General features: G+C 38.4%; 1 protein-coding gene across 3 annotated transcripts in view; it reads right to left on the reverse strand.

Moving 5' to 3' along the window:
* Nucleotides 1-19,179, reverse strand: part of BBS9 (Bardet-Biedl syndrome 9) — a 474,928-nt gene that overhangs the window by 88,936 nt on the left and 366,813 nt on the right. For all 3 annotated transcript variants that reach the window (XM_025291193.3, XM_025291190.3, XM_044946679.2), the window contains one exon: nt 1,116-1,298. In XM_025291193.3, the coding sequence (XP_025146978.3) occupies nt 1,116-1,298 (183 nt within the window). The remainder of the gene's footprint in view (nt 1-1,115; nt 1,299-19,179) is intronic.

Below are 19,179 nucleotides of genomic sequence, written 5' to 3' on the forward strand. Positions count from 1 at the left end.
TTTTCAAAATCATGTTCATGACTTTGCTACAATACAGTACATAAGTTAAAAACATGTCTTTGGAAGCAGAGAGACTTTGATACAAACTCTACTATCCTCTAGCATCAGAAAGCCTAAATTTTCTAAAAATTTAGAGAGCCTAAATTTTCCTGTCTGTAAAAGGGCAATGAAAACAATACCTTAACTATATTGTAGGTCCATGTTTAAGATTAAATGAGATAATCCTTGTAAAATACTTAAAAGAAAATGTGGGACCAAAATTTTAGTGTTAGTACTATTATCTTTAGTACCATGTTTTCACATGAGTCTAAAAATGGATATGAAATGACTTTTTTCTTGAAATGGTTTCCTCCATTTCAAAATACAAAAAAATAAGTTCATGGGTCTCTAATTTCCAAGAAGTATGTTATTTCATTGTAAATAAAAGCATGAAATAATGGCATCTGGCGGTCATGTTCCTCAATGGTTCAAGGCAACTAAGATATTCTATTTATATTATCCTTCACCAAAAACTCCAAATACATATGCCAATTTTTCCCCTTTTTGTTCTAAACTGCCTATTCACAGGCTCAAGAATAAGAGAGTATATAAATTACATATAAAGAACTAGGTATTTAAGAAAAGAACTTTATAAATGTAACAAAGTATCCCTGTCATTCAGAAAGGCTATCTCAGTTCTCTCTAACCCTTAAAGTGACACTCACATTTAACAACATTGAGCAAATTAAAATGGCTGAACTGTTTTCTCTGGCGGAAAAGGAAAGAATTAGCTAATCTGAAGGTTTACTGCCATCACTCTGGCGGTCAAATGACTATTTCCCTGGCTCCTAAGTGACTGAAGAACATTTAAAAAAAAAAAAAATAGACTGGATACCACATAAAAATGGACCATATACCTATTTTTTAAACAGCTGTAGGAAAAAAAAAGGCCTTTATTTGACATTTTTATTATGGTTTGAGGAAAAGGAAAACAGGATTTGGATAAAAACAAAACAAAACCAAACCAAGCTTTCCTTTGATACCTTAAAAAACACGATAGGCATGTGATCTCTTTCTAAAACCACAATCTTTCCAATAGCGCTGGCTGTTACCACTGCAGGCCTGGGGGTCCTTACCAGTTCCTGAGTGTCCTGCTGCAGTGGCAGAAATGCCGCTTCCAGAATAGCAATCTGGTCTGTGCTGAGCTTCTGCCACAGCCCGATCAGCAGAATCACCAAATGGGTGGCACTTTTCAGCCTGGTGAATGACTGGAACAGATTGTCTTGGTTTTCCTCTACTGCATCTGCTAGAGCGATTACCTGCAGAAATTACAAACTTCAGTTAGGGATAATTTCACAATTCTTGAGCCCTCAACAAATTACATTTGGCACACTCTTATTTTTCTTTAAAACAACTTGATGAACTTTGTCTTCCACAAACACAAGGTATGTTGAGTAATAAAAGTTATCATTCATCTTTCGCTTCCTTCTTTAAAAAAAGTACCCAAAGTAATTCCAAATCCATATGGCCAAGAGATGAAAATATCCATGAAATCATCTTAATGGGGACATTGTTCAGTGTCTACCTCAACATCAATTCACTTTCTACAGTGTATGATAATAGTACATGATAATATAAGAAGCCTCTAATACAGTTATAACTGTGTTTATTACTAGTGACTGAGACTGATCAATTTAAAAATTCTTATCAGAGTAGCTGCATTTACCTTGGGATTTAAAATAATAACTTCATTTTACCCTTTTCAGAAAGTAACTGTCTTCCTCTATTACTTTTTATATGTTACATGGTGTTGGAATACCCAATATTTCTTGATTATATTTAAAAAGTAGACAATTTTCAAACATTTGACCAGTCAAGCAATGTCATTTTTAACACAAATGTCAGGTACCAGCCCACAGGGACCTGAAAGAAAAAAAAAAAAAGTGTTCGGGGTGTGTTAGCTTTACAATGCCAAATCTACTTAGGATAAAATTGGCAGGAGTGGATAGAATTGGCTTTTTTTTCTTCTTCATCCTCTTGAATAATCCTGTGGAAAAAAGAACTAAAGTAACAATTGGATAGAACACTGAAGACTGCCCATTGGTAGTTTTATTTTATTTTAATGTCTTGGTGAATTTTGTGCTCATTAAAAGAAATGAACTGACTGGCCCAGAGGCTCAAGTTGTCTGACAGCCCCCAGAACAGGAATAGCAAAAGCCAAGGTAATTGTAAGCTCCTTTCTACAAGTCCCCGTCAGCTCAAGGGACTAGAGCTCAGATGAGTTTCAGAAGTCTAATGTAGATGACCCATTTGGTGATATTTCATGGCTTACTGACACTGGCCCAAAGGGCCTATTTAAAAAAAAAAATCATCATTCAGACAAACACAGTCTGCAGCTGCGTGGTCTCCCAAATTCCATGTAGGAGAAAGGCTAGAGGGGGACAGTCCTTAGAGCATCTGTGAGGCACTGGAAAAGATATGTAGGTTAGAGAAAGACAAAGCACCCCAAAGGCCCTTTCCTGACAAAGCCAGACAAACCAGGATTCTCTGCTACTTGGTTGAGGGCTTGCAGGAGTTAGGAAAGGCAGTCACACATCACATTCAGCTCTCTAGAGAGCCCTGGGAGTTTGGACCAAGGTCAGCACTAACAATAAAGCACACTGCTTACTGGGTGCCCACTACTGTGCTACTTTTCATTGCCTTTTGAAAGTACATGATATTCTATAACCCATGAGGATCTTATAATTTGTTGGACAGAAAACATACATACACAACCAATTAGTGGAAAGCATTCCAGCAATAACGTCCTAATTGTGCAGAACAGAAAGTAAGTGCGAAAGAAGCTAGCTAAGGGACAGATTACTGTGGGCTAGAGTTAATGTCCCTGGGGCCTCTTTAATTCAAATGAGGCTTGGAACTCATCCCTTCCCCATTACTTCAAGAAGTCCCTGCAAAGAGATGCAGAGGCCACTTTCCTTAAACCAAAACACCTGGAGTCATCTGCTTCCCCCGCCTTCACCATGATTACAAAGAACTTCTATCAGAGTCTAATTTCTTTTTCTTCTTGTGAATGGCACTAATGAAGCTTCATTGTGGGCACCATCATATCAATATTAGGATACAGACGCTTTCTGTCAATAAGTCCAAATCACATAAAGATCAAGGTGATAAACATCTCCTGAGGGCCAGGCATATGCAAGAATCTGCAGGAAGTGCTGCAGGGAATTCAATGGCAACATATAGAACTCCATCTTCAAAGAGTTTATAATGGAGAAAGGAAATTAAAACAGGTCAAGGAGGCTAACATGGACAACATAGGGAAGGCCCAGTAGACTATTAAGGAGGAGAATGCCACTAATGTTATGATTATTACATTAACAACAATTCCTCCAATTAATTTAGCATGAGCTGTATGCCAAGCAACCTGCTCTGTGCCACACAGGTATCAGTGCCTTCAATCCTCACGTCTCCACTGAGACTTAGTTGGCAAGATCTCCATTTTATGGATGAGGCCCCCGAAGCTCGGCAGATGTAAGGAATGTGCCCAATACTGTACAAAGGATGTGCCTACTGCGCCTGTGCTTAGACGGGCTCCATGCTTGGTTTAAGTCCCTGCTGTCTCTGTCTTAAAATTCTTAAACATTTTATCTTTGAATTTGTGCTTTGTAAGTGAAGTCCATAGGATAATGGAGCATGCACATGATCAGAGGAGATATGCTCATTGACTCAGAGAGTTAAATGCTGTTATATTTGCATTTTAAACTGCCATTGCACAATATAAAGATTCCTCGTAAAATTCATGCTAACAATTTAAAATTTTAATTTTTTCTTACTGGGAATGACATTAAATAGAAACTCAAAACACCACACAGAAGGTGTGAGAGACCACTGAAGAAAGGTCTCTTTATATCTTATATCTTTATACCTGAGTAGCTATTTTAACAGCACTTTCTTCTGCCGTTTAACAAGGGCCCTGCATTTTCATTTTGCACTAAGAAGTGCAATTTAAGTAGTCAGTTTGACCATCATGTAGTAAATGAGAGACCTGCATTCAAAGTTGGAGACTCTAAAGTCTGCATGAGATCTGAAGCACCTTATAGGTTCAGAGAAGTACCTAACTACCAGCAAATGTGGAGGGCCTTGGGAAGCAAAAGACAGAAGAAGAATCAGGCACCACTGGACTGGGCTCAGCCAGCTCCTATAGGTTCAGGAGAAAGGACTGATTATTCAATTTTCAGGAATTTTGTGAGCCAGGTGTTAAACATGGCCATTACTAAAAATTAAATTATAGAAACTTTGGTAAGTTACAGGAAAACAAAAGTAATAGTCAAAATGCATTACTTTCTAATTATTTTACTATTATCTAGGCCCTTGAGATTATTTATGTCGATTGCACTTGTATGTTGGATACACTCAGCAATGGCAGGGGGTGGGGATTAATGCCCATTTCTTTCCCACTCCATATTCAGTGACCTCACTCTAGAAGCTTGAAATCAGCCTTGGTGGAAGTATTTACAACATGCAAATCAACAAATGTTATAAAGTTAGGCTTCCCACCCACCCTGCTCCTCGCAGACAGCCAGTTGTTAAATAGTTACTGGCATACCACTGAGAAGACGTGCCTGAAATTTGTCCTCAAGAACAGATATTGGATAAAAGTAAAGGAAACAACCTGAGCAAATGCATTAAAACACAAATGTAGAGGCTGCTTGTTGAGCAAGGAACAAATATTCCAGTTTGGGAAGAGCATTTGATGAGATAAAAAAGATCATCTGGGCAACTGTCGCAGAGGAAGCAAAATATCAAGGAGAAGAGTGTGCAGGTACTGGGAAGCCACAAAGTATTCTGAGTGTGGGCATTATCTCATGAGACAGTGCACTAAGTAGCCACTGGATCGTAGCAAACATTTAGGGCATTTGCTGGGACTTAAGTGAGGCTTTTATGCACGTTCCTTACTATCAAGGGAAATTCTTACTAAGTGTAACAGCATGTCAGTTCGTGGACCCACCCAACTTGCTAAACACAGCTGTGGTGGAAGAATGACTTCTCAGTGAGACAGCAGCCCAAGCCACAGGATCTTTCCTGAGCAAGACCCAAAATACATCAATCCCAGAGAAGCATCGTTTCTCTACATTTCAGTCTCACTGGATGTATTTCTGTGCCATTGTGGAAAGAGTCTGCTATCCCCAAATGGTCACAGAAATTGGAAAGAGATGGGATAAACAATTCCTTATGTAAATTACCCCCAAGGAAAATCTTCCTGACCTGCTGGCCAGCATGAAATACTAAACAGATCTCCATGTTCTCAATTTAGTCTTACACGTAACAGCCAAGTTTACTTTGTGCTCCACAAGAGCCAAATGAATTTAGCAGAATTAACGTAGTAAAAGGGGATGGAAAAACTAGACCCACCAAGATTTAGATCTGTCTGACCAGGGCCTAGAGGATCTTGCAGCTCACCTGGAACTGAGAAATGAGGCCAACCAGCTGCTGGGGCTTACATTTGAGGGAGAGTGATTTTTCAGGACCCATCACTGGCTGTACAAGATGTGTGCTCCCTGGTGTTCGACAGAACTACAGAAAGGAAGGGGTTTAGGAAACAATGAACGCTAATGATTTCAAGCACAATGTGTTGATGGCCTTTGTTTTGCTTTTTCAAATTGACGGATTCCAAATAAAATGGAGACCCCAAAGGACATCTCTGTCCAACTGCCATATCAGTTGATGCCAAAGTAATGAGGCAGAGGTCCAGGGAGCTGCTTGCAGGAAAACGCTCAACTCATAAAGTGAGTGTGAAATTAATCCCAAATACTTTTAGCTGCCAAGATAGGCTCTAAAATTGGTTACAGGAAAGCAGCAGCAGCAACAGCAGAGTAGACATGAATCATACTATGTGAACACAGACTTGTCCAATTTCTTCACCTAAACTTACCATCAAATCTGCCTCCAAATCTCATGTGTGGCATATAGAACCCCATCACACTGCTATTTAGCTGTCATTTACTGAACCTCAACTGTGGGTCAGGCACCAGGCTAGTGCTGTTTTACTCAGGTTATCATTTGGTCCTCATAACTACCCTCTGAGATCAAAATCACTGATCCCATCCCAGATGAGGAAACAGAAGCTTAGAGCTCTGATGAACTTAATATTGAGAGGAGCACACTGCCTGTGGTCATGAACCAGGGCAGGAAAGGCAGGGATATTAATCCTATCTTTGGATTCCCCGTTGGATGACCTTTTTCCTGCAGTGGTATGCAAATGTATGCAGTTGGCTCCACAAAATAATCCAGTGGGTTCTTATCCCGATAATCAAATAAAGACATGAGGAAACACACTACTAATCGATTGCAGCAGTAACAGTATATGTGGGATTCCCAGGTAGCACTAGTGGTAAAGAATTCACTTGCCAATGCAGGAGACACAGGTTCAATCCCTGGGTCAGGAAGATGCCCTCGAGAAGGGCATGGCAATGCACTCCAGTATTCTTGCCTGGAGAATCCCATAGACAGAGGAGCCTGGCAGGCTATAGTTCATAGGGTTGCAAAGAATCAGACACAACTGAAGTGATTTAGCATACACACATGTACTTTAGTTAGGATTTCCCATTATTGGGGCTTTTAACATAGGTTAAAATTTCCAGGTTGCCTTCTGTCCAAAGTTATAGTATAAAGGAAATCAGTTCATACAGTGTAAAGGATGGGAAGTTAACACGGTACGTTTTCTTCTCTTAACAAAGGGAATTTAATCATATTCCATATAACTCAAAAATTATGAAGACTTTAGAAAACAGCTATTTTCTAGGCCTGTTCCTTTAGGGAAGTTATTTTTACCTGTGGCGGATTCATTTTGATATTTGGCAAAACCAATACAATTATGTAAAGTTTAAAAATAAAATAAAATTAAAAAAATAATAATAAAAAAATAAACATAAAAAAAGGAATGGCGATTGATTTTCTATAAATCATATAGTACAATGTTTTCAGTAGTCTGAGCAAGTTGATGGTATGTAATAATAATTGCCAACATTGATTGAGGGTCTTCAGGAGCCAGGCACTGTGCTAAATCTCTTTACAGGGATTCTCTCATTTCACTCTCAGAACAACTCTGTAAGGTAGATACTAATACTGCATGTGTGTGTGCTAAGTTGCTGCAGTCATGTCTGACTCTGTGTGACCCTATGGACTTGTAGCATGCCAGTCTCCTCTGTCCATGGGATTCTCCAGGCAAGAATACTGGAATGGGTTGCCATGCCCTCCTTCAGGGAATCTTCCTGACTCAGGGATCAAACTTGTCCCTCTTAAGTCTGCTGGATTGGCAGGCAGGTGTTTTTTTTTTGTTTTTTTTTGTTTTTTTTACCACTAGCACTACCTATCCTCATTTAAAAAACTAAGGAGACAGAATTACAATAAAGGTCAAGCAGTTATTAAGTGAGGGAGCCAGAATTCACACCCAAGCAATCTGACCCAACAAACATCACCAAGTAACATTGCCTACATTAACTTTCTGCCTGCACATCAGTTGCATCATAGGCAATATGTGGAAGAAATTCTATCAGAAGTCTCCCAATGGGAGGTTTCAGCTTTGCTGGCCCTTCAATAACCTCTACGAATTAAGATAGGCTTATTTTAATAAGAGGTCGGCATGGATGAACGAGTTAGGAAAATGGAGTTCTATGATATGGATGAGTTTATACATCCCCCAGGGCAGAATGCAATAGGTTGTGCTGGAAAAGGCAATGGCCTGGGAGCCAAGAAGACAGAGCTTCTAGTCCTGGTTTCCCTACTAAACAGCTTAGGTCAGTGTTCAATGTACTTCCCTTTCTGGGGCTCTAGTTTCATCACTTTTAAAATGGAGGGGTGTGAAATATGATCTCTCATACCCATCATAGCTGTGTCAGATGCAAAAACTTTTAAATTACTTTTGGATAATTTATTTTGAAGTATCCATGCTTCTGCCCCATTTATCAATTCACTACTTCCCCTCTATTTGTACACATTCTGAGCTTTCCACTGAATAGTTATTGATTTGCAGCTTTTATCTATAAAATTGAGTAGGAAATGGCAACCCACTCCAGGATTCTTGACTGGAAAATTATATGGACAGAGGAGCCTGGCCATGGGATTGCAAAAGTTGGACATGACTGAGCAAAGTACACACACATCTATAAAATATCAGTAAGAATATTTTTCTTCAACTAATTCATAAGATTATGAGAATTAAATGAGATGTAAAAAGATGAGCTATACTGAGCATTGGCAAGGATGTGGAGAAACAGGAACCCTCATATCTTACTAGTGGCAATATGATACTGTGGCAATATGTCACTCTGGAAAGCAATCGGCAGTTCCTCAAAAATTAAACACTGAGTTACTCTATGACCTAGCAATGCCACTTCTAGGTTTATGAACAAGAGAGCTGAAAATATATGTCCACTAAAAAACCTTGTTCACAAATATTTGTAGAAGCGTTATTTATAATAGCCCAAAGAAAGAAACAAACCAAATGTCCATCAACTGATAAGTAAATAAATTAAATGTGGCATATCAGTATAATGGACTATTATTCAGGCATAAAAAGAAAAGGAGTATTTACACATGCTACTATATGGATAGGAAATGGCAACCCACTCCAGTACTCTTGCCTGGAAAATCCCATGGACAGAGGAGCGTGGTAGGCTACAGTCCATGGGGTTGCAAAAAGTTGGACAGGACTGAGCGACTTCACTTCACTTCACTATATGGATAAATCTTAAAAATATTATGCTGAGTTTAAAAAGCCAGTCTTTTTTGTGTGTGACGATCTTACACTATTCATGTTGTATTATTCCACTTATATGAAATGTCCAGAATGAGCAAATCTATAAACGTAGTCAGCAGGTTGGTCATTGCTTAGGGCTGGAGGGTGGGAGGTGGACAGGAGGAAATGGCAAGTAACTGCTAATTGGTGAGGAGTTTCTTTTAGGGAGGATGAAAATGTTCTAAATAGACTGTGGTGACAGCTGTATAATCCCTTGAAAATGCTAAAAATTACTAAGTTACCCACTTTAACTGGTCAAAGTGTATATACGTAAACTATATCTCAATAAACCTATTAAAAATAATGAGTTAAAAGTACTGTAAAAGCATAACTCATAAAAGGTATAAATTAACAAAAATAAAGGCATTTATTTAAGAAACAATTTTGATACATTAATGGATATAGTTTAATATATAAAGGATATATATTAATATATTTGATATATTAATGTTATATTAACATAACAATTTTGATGTATTAATGCAACTAGGGCTTAACAATATTCTAGATGACAGATGATCATATGAATTTGGAGTCTATTAGAATTAAGCCTGAATGCTGGTAATGCTTCAGTCAGTTCAGTTCAGCCACTCAGTCGTGTCCAACTCTTTGCAACCCCATGAATCGCAGCACGCCAGGCCTCCCTGTCCATCACCAACTCCCGGAGTTCACTCAGACTCACGTCCATCGAGTCAGTGATGCCATCCAGCCATCTCATCCTCTGTCGTCCCCTTCTCCTCCTGCCCCCAATCTCTCCCAGCATCAGAGTCTTTTCCAATGAGTCAACTCTTCGCATGAGGTGGCCAAAGTACTGGAGTTTCAGCTTTAGCATCATTCCTTCCAAAGAAATCCCAGGGCTGATCTCCTTCAGAATGGACTGGTTGGATCTCCTTGCAGTCCAAGGGACTCTCAAGAGTCTTCTCCAACACCACAGTTCAAAAGCATCAATTCTTCAGTGCTCAGCTTTCTTCACAGTCCAACTTTCACATCAATACATGACCACTGGAAAAATCATAACCTTGACTAGATGAACCTTTGTTGGCAAAGTAATGTCTCTGCTTTCCAATAGGCTGTCTAGCTTGGTCATAACTTTTCTTCCAAGGAGTAAGCGTCTTTTAATTTCATGGCTGCAGTCACCATCTGCAGTGATTTTGGAGCCCCCAAAAAATAAAGTCTGACACTGTTTCCACTGTTTCCCCATCTATTTCCCATGCAGTGATGGGACCAGATGCCATGATCTTCGTTCTCTGAAAGTTGAGTTTTAAGCCAACTTTTTCACTCTTCACTTTCACTTTAATCAAGAGGCTTTTTAGTTCCTCTTCCCTTTCTGCCATAAGGGTGGTGTCATCTGCATATCTGAGGTTATTGATATTTCTCCTGGAAATCTTGATTCCAGCTTGTGCTTCTTCCAGCCCAGCATTTCTCATGATGTACCCTGCATATAAGTTAAATAAGCAGGGTGACAATGTACAGCCTTGATGTACTCCTTTTCCTATTTGGAACCAGTCTGTTGTTCCATGACCAGTTCTAACTGTTGCTTCCTGACCTGCATAGAGGTTTCTCAGGAGGCACGTCAGGTGGTCTGGTACTCCCATCTCTTTCAGAATTTTCCACAGTTTATTGTGATCCACACAGTCAAAGGCTTTGGCATAGTCAATAAAGCAGAAATAGATGTTTTTCTGGAACTCTCTTGCTTTTTCCATGATGCAGAAGATGTTGGCAATTTGGTCTCTGGTTTCTCTGCCTTTTCTAAAACCAGTTTGAACAACTGGAAGTTCACGGTTCACGTATTGCTGAAGTCTGGCTTGGAGAATTTTGAGAATTACTTTACTAGCATGTGAGATGAGTGCAATTGTGTGGTAGTTTGAGCATTCTTTGGCATTGCCTTTCTTTGGGATTAGAATGAAAACTGACCTTTTCCAGTCCTGTGGCCACTGATGAGTTTTCCAAATGTGCTGGCATATTGAGTGCAGCACTTTCACAGCATCATCTTTTAGGATTTGAAATATCTCAACTGGAATTCCATCACCTCCACTAGCTTTGTTCATAGTGATGCTTTCTAAGGCCCACTTGACTTCACATTCCAGGATGTCTCACTCTAGGTCAGTGATTACACCATCGTGATTATCTGGGTCATGAAGATCTTTTTTGTACAGTTCTTCTGTGTATTCTTGCCACCTCTTCTTAATATCTTCTGCTTCTATTAGGCCCATACCATTTCTGTCCTTTATCGAGCCCATCTTTGCATGAAATGTTCCCTTGGTATCTCTAATTTTCTTGAAGAGATCTCTAGTCTTTCCCATTCTGTTGTTTTCCTCTATTTCTTTGCATTGATCACTGAGGAAGGCTTTCTTATCTCTTCTTGCCATTCTTTGGAACTCTGCATTCAGATGCTTATATCTTTCCTTTTCTCCTTTGCTTTTCACTTCTCTTCTTTTCACAGCTATTTGTAAGGCCTCCCCAGACAGACATTTTGCTTTTTTGCATTTCTTTTCCATGGGGATGGTCTTGATCCCTGTCTCCTGTACAATGTCACGAACCTCAGTCCATAGTTCATCAGGCACTCTATTTATCAGATCTAGGCCCTTAAATCTATTTCTCACTTCCACTGTATAATCCTAAGGGATTTGATTTAGGTCATACCTGAATGGTCTAGTGGTTTTCCCTACTTTCTTCAATTTAAGTCTGAATTTGGCAATAAGGAGTTCATGACCTGAGCCACAGTCAGCTCCTTGTCTTGTTTTTATTGACTGTATAGAGCTTCTCCATCTTTGGCTGTAAGGAATAGAATCAATCTGATTTTGGTGTTGACCATCTGGTGATGTCCATTTGGTAATGCTTAATGGTAAGCATTTGGTAATGCTTACTTACTAGCTATACAACCTCAGGCTAGTTACTTTAACTCTCTCAGACTTAGTTTGCTCACCTATAAAATAACACTCCTGGTTACTATTTCTTAACATTTCATACCATTAAGGGCTTCTCTCAGTTTAATAACACCTGGTAAATTCTACTTTTACTGTTAGATTAACAATGACATTGAGAAAGAAAGAACTTTCTCCTAGTACTTGAGGCCCACTCCCAACTACCGCCACCTCAAGTGATGGGGGACAGTTGGTCACTCTGCGGTGTTCCCTTGGCCCGCTCTGTGTGGTCACTCAATGGGACAGTGCTCATTCTGTGGCCAAGTTTAATCAAGTTTCAAAATAAAACGTCATGGGACCCTGTTTCAATATATTACTACTAGCTATGTAAGTTACATGTATTATATTCCCTTTTTGATTTCCAGAGCAATTCTATTAAAATACACACACACAGACACTCAACTTTGCCTGATATGACTTGTTCTCTAGAAATCCTCTGAGTCTTGTTAATCAAAGAGCTAAACATTGCTTGATTTTCCTTTGTATCTTACTGAAAATGCTAGAAATTTGGTGATTTGAATAAAATGTTTATGAAGTTACACTATGAGAAGGCAAAGAGAAAACAAAACTTAGATTTGGCCCACAAAATTCCAGTATAAAAAAGAGCAAATGATAAATCTCCAACTTGCCTTCAATTTTCCAATACGCAGTACACAGTGGGTGTCCCATAAATGCTGGTTGAACTTATGAACCTCAAAATCAGTCCACCTAAAAATCCAGTGTAACTAGGAGCCATACTAAACTACCTCTTAAATCCTAGACACACTCAATCAGGCACTGTCAGGCTCCCAATTTGAACAGAACTCAAGTGATGTCACATGGAAACAACTGACCTACCTTAATATATCTGTCATCTACTTAAAAAAAAAATCTCTCCAGTTCACCTTAGCCACAGCTGCCTAACACCAAGCTACAGACAGCTCTAATGACTGGTGAAATGAATTTATTCCTCACATGGCTGCCCTTTGGTTAGAAAGACATTCTAAATCTAGGAGAGACTTGGACGCAGGCAAGAAATAAGGCATGCTTCCTACTCAACTGTTACTTATGGTGGCATTTGCTGTGGACTCCAACATGGCAGAGGCAATAATAAAGAAGAAAAAGTTTACTAGGTCTAAACTTATAGTTTGGCTGAAAAGATCCAATTTGTATCCAAAAAGAATTATCCTTTTACCAAAACCAATGAAATAAGGTTCAAACTGAAGAGATGATCTAAATGCACTACAGTAGTGTATGTGCTAAACCTTTAACTAGATAAAAGAGAACTCTGGGTTTTTACTTTAGAGGCATAGCAAGAATCTAATGCTTAGCTACTTTTGCTACTATGTTATTTTGTATAAATAGGATGGGGGACTGGATTACATTCTATTGTACCTCACATGAAATAAAAACCTAAGTTTTCCCTATAACATGCATTTAGCTGAAACTTCTAAACCACATCCAGGATTAGAATACATTTATAACCATGCTACCATTTTGGATAGCTATTAAAACAACGGAGAAAGTGTATTCATTCAGTACAAAAACTTCAGTTGCACAAGTTATTTATCTTAATAAAAAGAGGCCTGTTAATTGCCTACATCACCTATGCTTTGGAACAGCAAGCTACGATCTTTGTGACTCTTTGAAGCCATGATGGTTTTTCTGGTTTAGGATTATAATGTTCCTTGACACCAATCTACACTTTCAAATGCCTTGAGAATTCATATAAAACTGGTTTTAGAAAAGCAAATTATTCCTGAGAAATTTCTTTATACTACGTACTGTAGAACCACTCTTCCCCCATCCCTTTTTTTTCTTTTTTAATGATCTGCCCAGAAGAATATAAAAGGTAGACAGCGCTAGAATATAGACTTTGGCTGGGACTTTTAAAATACATACCATTGATACATAAAAATGTTAAATAAAAGAGACAATAAATCATTTATAAGTGACATAGAGACAAATTTTGCTATTTCTGCAAAGTTTTTTCAGCAAATAGACATGTAACTTAATCAGCTGAAGGGAAACTAATTCTAATGCTTGGCTAATATAATGCTAAAACTAAAACTGATCTCAAACTTGATTACCATTTGTACCACCCCCCTCCACACCAGCTGACCAAATTTTTACCCCTTTCCATAAAATTATCTACTTATAGCCAAGTGAAACCTCAATTTGAAAAATAATAATTAATGAACTCAAGTTGTAAAAAGAATGAATGCTCTCCAGACCACTCATTGAACAGATCCCTGTTAAAGCTGGAATCTATGGCTGGCAATGTCAGAGCTCATTTTACAAACTCTGAAGAATGCCACAGCTATCGCTGTCCAAAAACAACATCCACGAGGTCTGATCTGAATAGTTCCTAAGTTTAGCATGTTTCAGGCCACATTCTTACATGCAGACATGTCAGTAATTATGTAGCCACCCACACAGCCTTGAGTACCATCTCCAATGAGGGGAAATGATGGATAGATGAACAGTTGGCAGGTGTTGTAAGAGCATTCCTTAGGAAATGCTAGGACACATTAGTAAGTGTGATCAATTAAGACATGCTGATGATCCACCCAGAGGCAAAAAGAAAGACTGGAGACCCCAACAGTGCCAATGATGCTACTGATCATTTCCTTGGTTCTGGAATTTGAGAAGTGAATGTAACATGTTCACAATAAAGGGAAACTATTGAGTTTTTTTCTATGAATCTTCTTTTAAAACACCTGCTTTTTCAAAGAGTCTATTTCTTTTGAACACCTGTGGATTTTAATTATTTTTGCTTTTTTTGAGATAAAATACACAGTTATACCACTACTACCTGGTAGTACTTTAACAAGACACACAGATGTCTAGATGGCTCGAACAACATGGAAATAAGACCAAAGGCAATGAAAGGAGCTGCCTGGTTTCATATGAAGTGAAACGAAGGTAAACTGCGGCATGACTACAGTCATAGGCTATGGGGACATTAGAATTGCAAGTGGCCTTGCTGAAGATACATTGTGCCTGACATCCACTGCTCTGTAAACTCCTTCAGATCAGAGACTATTTTATGGTTTGCTGTACCCTTCCCAAAAGTGTGTCTCTGGTTCACAGCAGGCACTCAATGCATGTTGGTTGTACTGAAGTCAATTTAAATGCCCAATATCTCAGTCACACAAGCGTGTCCATTCAGATGGCAATTTACAGGACTACTACCTTGGCAATGAAAGTCCATCCCTACGTAGGTGAAAAAAAAACAAAATTTACCATTTAAAAAAAAATTTTTATAGGCTTTGTTATTTACTGGGTCTGCCACAGGTAATAAATAACTAGGCTCTGAATTCATGCCTTCTACACATTAGTATTAATGTTATATTACAATAAATTACTAAATTTGTTCAAGTCTTTACTGCTCAATTTATGTGGTGAGTGTTATAAAGTCTGTAATTTAACTTTAAAATACAGCATCATAGACAAGGTCATGGGATGACAGCATGTGAATCAGCTTAAGCTACACTCTAGAGCAGAGTTTCTCAATCTCCTCATTAATGATATTCAGGGCCAGATGATTCTTTGATACAGGGAGAGTAGCATCCATGGACTCTACACATTAGATGTCAATAGCACGCTTCCTCTAGCTGTAACAAGCAAATATGTTTCCGGACATTGCCAAATGTCTCTTTGGTAGCAAAATCACCCTGATTGAGAACTGTGGTTCAAGAGTCTGGATTTGGGCTCAAAATAATCATCTCAATCAGAAGCAAAGCCCACAAGTCAGAGGGGTCTACCATAAACATTTGGGTTACTGGTGTCTCTGGAAACACTGCAGACTTTTTAATTACCATAAATGAATGTCATTTTTGATTAGTGCAATCAAAGGTTTGATAAGCAGCATTATGGATGCTAAATTAGATACATTGACAAAATGAATAGTATTTAAGATTAGTAAATTAGCTGAATATTTTTACACTCATACTCTTCTTTCAGAGAAGGCAATGGCAACCCACTCCAGTCCTCTTGCCTGGAAAATCCCATGGATGGAGGAGCCTGGTGGGCTGCAGTCCATGGGGTCACGAAGAGTCGGACACGACTGAGCGACTTCACTTTCACTTTTCCCTTTCATGCATTGGAGAAGGAAATGGTGATCCACTCCAGTGTTCTTGCCTGGAGAATCCCAGGGACAGGGGAGCCTGGTGGGCTGCCGTCTATGGGGTCACACAGAGTAGGACACGACTGAAGCGACTTAGCAGCAGCAGCAGCAGCATACTCTTCTTTGCATGAACAGAATATAGGAATCCAGGAAGACCCTGAAGGGATATGGTCCAAAGTCTTGAGCCTAGATGATCCTGTGTCTTGCCTTTGAAGCAGAAGATTTCTAGCTGTCTGATGCCCATTGTGAGGATAAATGGATAAATGGATCCTGCTTTGGATTACTGTCTTATCTGCCTCAAGGGAACCTTTCCAGGAAGGTGATATTCTACTATCTAAAAGATACAAAGATGAGCCTTCCCCAAGCCTGCAGAATGAATGAGTTATTCCATGCATTTAAAAGTTTATTTAATAAATATATTCATATGTGGTAAAATTGTATATGAGCTTACTTTTGCTATAACGAGGAAGAAAGGTTGTAGGGAAATAGCTCATTCTTGTTCATCTCAAGTATTTTGATGGCTATAATTACTTACTGAAAAGAATTTAAGAGTTGTGCATGACCAAATTGGCAAGGTAGTGTGCAGTGTCAAGTCTGTGCTGTGATGGGGATATATAGTATATGACTTAAGAGCTGCCTGCAAAGAACTAACAGTCCAGCAATAAAAATAAATATATTAATAAAAACAACAGCTGCTGCTTACTGTGTGTTCAGTATGTTCCAGGCACAATCCCGAGAACTCTATGTATATTATTACTTTTTTAAACCTTTCAATAACTCCTTTAGGTAATTATTATCTTTGACTGATGAAGGGAACAAGGTTCAGAGAAGTTAAATAATTTGTTCAAAGTCACAGAGCAGTTCCTATATTCAAACCAGGACTGTTTAAAACTTCCAAAGCCCAAGTATTTCTCAGCATATCACATCCTTAGACATGCACACGTGCACACACACACCATTCTATGCTAGATGTGTATGAGTTGCTCAGTCGTTTTCAACTCTGCAATGTCATGGACTGTAGCCTGCCACCAGGGATGGTTATCAGGTTAATAAGAGAAAAATCTATAAACAAGCTCCCCCCCACCAAGAGAGATGACTTTCTGAGGGTGAAGAGCCCACAGATTCCTTTGTCCTTCTTTTAAACAAATCCACATTTGAATGTTTGAATGTCTTTGGCTCAGAAAAGCACTCATGATTCCTGAACATCACTCCTTACTGTCTTCCATCTACATCTGTTACCTGCCTAACCCTGTACTCATTTGAGTTTGTGATCCCTGCAATAATCATGAACTTTAAAAAACAAACAAACACATAAACACGACAACAGGAATGGCAAAGTAGAAGTCAGCTGCACTACAAATGACCGAATGTAGGCTCTGGTCCTGGCCCCTCCCTCACCATAGTTTGACCCTAAGAGCGTCCCTTAGTCTCTTTACACTTCAGTTTTCTCCTCTGTGAAAGAGGGGCACTTGCTGTAGAGAACAAATGAGACATAACATAAATGCGTTTGTCCTGACATCTAGCACACAGTAAGCACTCAACAGAGCTGAAGTAGCAATATTATTATTATTCAGTGTTCCCTGACTAAACATCTGACCAACATATTTTTTTTATTAAAACAAAACAAATAGATGTCCCTCTAAGTCCAATACATACTTTTTGTTTCTTCTAAGTAGCTGAAATAGACTATACAAGGAAGATATTATCTGCCAAGACAGGTATGGGTTATAAGCTAGTTTTAAAACATAACTCACTTTCTAGTTTATTTAACTAAGCCAAACAAGTGTCAGAGTTTAAGTCAGAGTCCCTCAAGTAGAATCCATTTACCGGAAATCTGAACCCATTTTCAGAGAATAACAAAAGAAAAAGATTATCACCACACCAGTAACTGATTCACACAGGCACTTTTTGTCTAAATTTTTGGAATTAATATCCAAAAATGTGATAATGAGATGATTATAGGTTAAATAACAGATATCACATCAAGTCATCCAGCCAAGAAACTTTTAATCTGGGGATAGAATGCCATCTTGGCACTTTAGAGGCATGCATGAGTGATGGGAGAGGGAGAGATTACAGTTTAGCTTGGGAACCCTAGGGAAATAGCTCTTTGTTTCAATTCTCTATTGTTCTATCCAACAGCCATCATTTTAAGTCTACTAAGGACACCAAAGAAAAGTTAGGTTTAGCAATCTTTAGAAAAATTATGATTTGATGATTAAAAATAATTTTATAAAAGACTATATACATTATTGGGAAATTTCTCACCATCAAACTTCTAGGATGATAGAAATCCATTCTGGGAGGAATCTTAGAATGAGAAGTTGACCAGTCACATTTTATTTTACCTATATGCAGAATAGTTAGATTATTTCTCTGGTTTTATGACAGTTTTTGCTTGAACAGAGATAGGAACAATAGCAAGGTCTTGGTCATCAACACTACTTTGATCAGGTAGTAAATAATGAAGTTTTCCTTCTACTTAGTGAAAAAACAAATCTCAAAGTCAATTTCAGCAACAAAGAGTTAGAGTCAGATTCTTTTTAAAAAAAGAGGGATGTGGGTTGGGGCCAAAGCTCTAAACTGGTCTTATACTAGCTGACTCTTCTCTCAGTCAAATTTAATTCCTTTCAAGAAGGGAAATCTTATCTAGGAATATCCACAAGGTCTTCCATGATGTTCTAGACCAAAGGTTTTTCAATAGTTTATCGTTATGGGAATGTTAATTGTATTGATTGTATTGATCTAAAGACGTTTATCCTGAATGTTATAAGGTATCTCAGCTACATTTACCACTCACATATATTATCAATCAGTAGTAATGTTCTGTGAAAAACCAAGCAAACTCCATTGCAAAATATGAAACTACTTATCTAGAGGTCCGATAAATTCCTTTAATGAGAAATAAACCCTAAAATTAATAAGACCAATAGTAGAAGAACTTAGCAATTATAGAATCAAAATTGCGGCCTAGATCATAAGACCACAAAGTTCATCTTTTTGGCCAGCCAACAGTGATTTATTTACATGTCTCCATATCCTAGATTATATGTTCTTCAAGAACAAAGACTACATTCTTATTTAAAGTTCATGACGCTGTAAATATTCAATACATTCATCTGAATTCAACTGAATCGAATCTGAAAAGGCCTTCAAAATCATCTAGTTTAAGCCCTTTATTTTATATATTACATATAAAGTGCTAAGGCCAGAGAGGTTCAGTGAGTTGACTAAAACCACACAGAAGGTCAGGATTACAACCAGGGCACATTCATATCTTGCGTTTAAGGATTTTATATACACTGTCTCATTAACTATTCACAACAGGCTCCCAAGTAAAGCAGGGCAAGTACCTATAAAAATGCAAAATG

Source organism: Bubalus bubalis, chromosome 8, assembly GCF_019923935.1.
Source record: "Bubalus bubalis isolate 160015118507 breed Murrah chromosome 8, NDDB_SH_1, whole genome shotgun sequence".
Classification (NCBI taxonomy): Eukaryota; Metazoa; Chordata; class Mammalia; order Artiodactyla; family Bovidae; genus Bubalus; species Bubalus bubalis.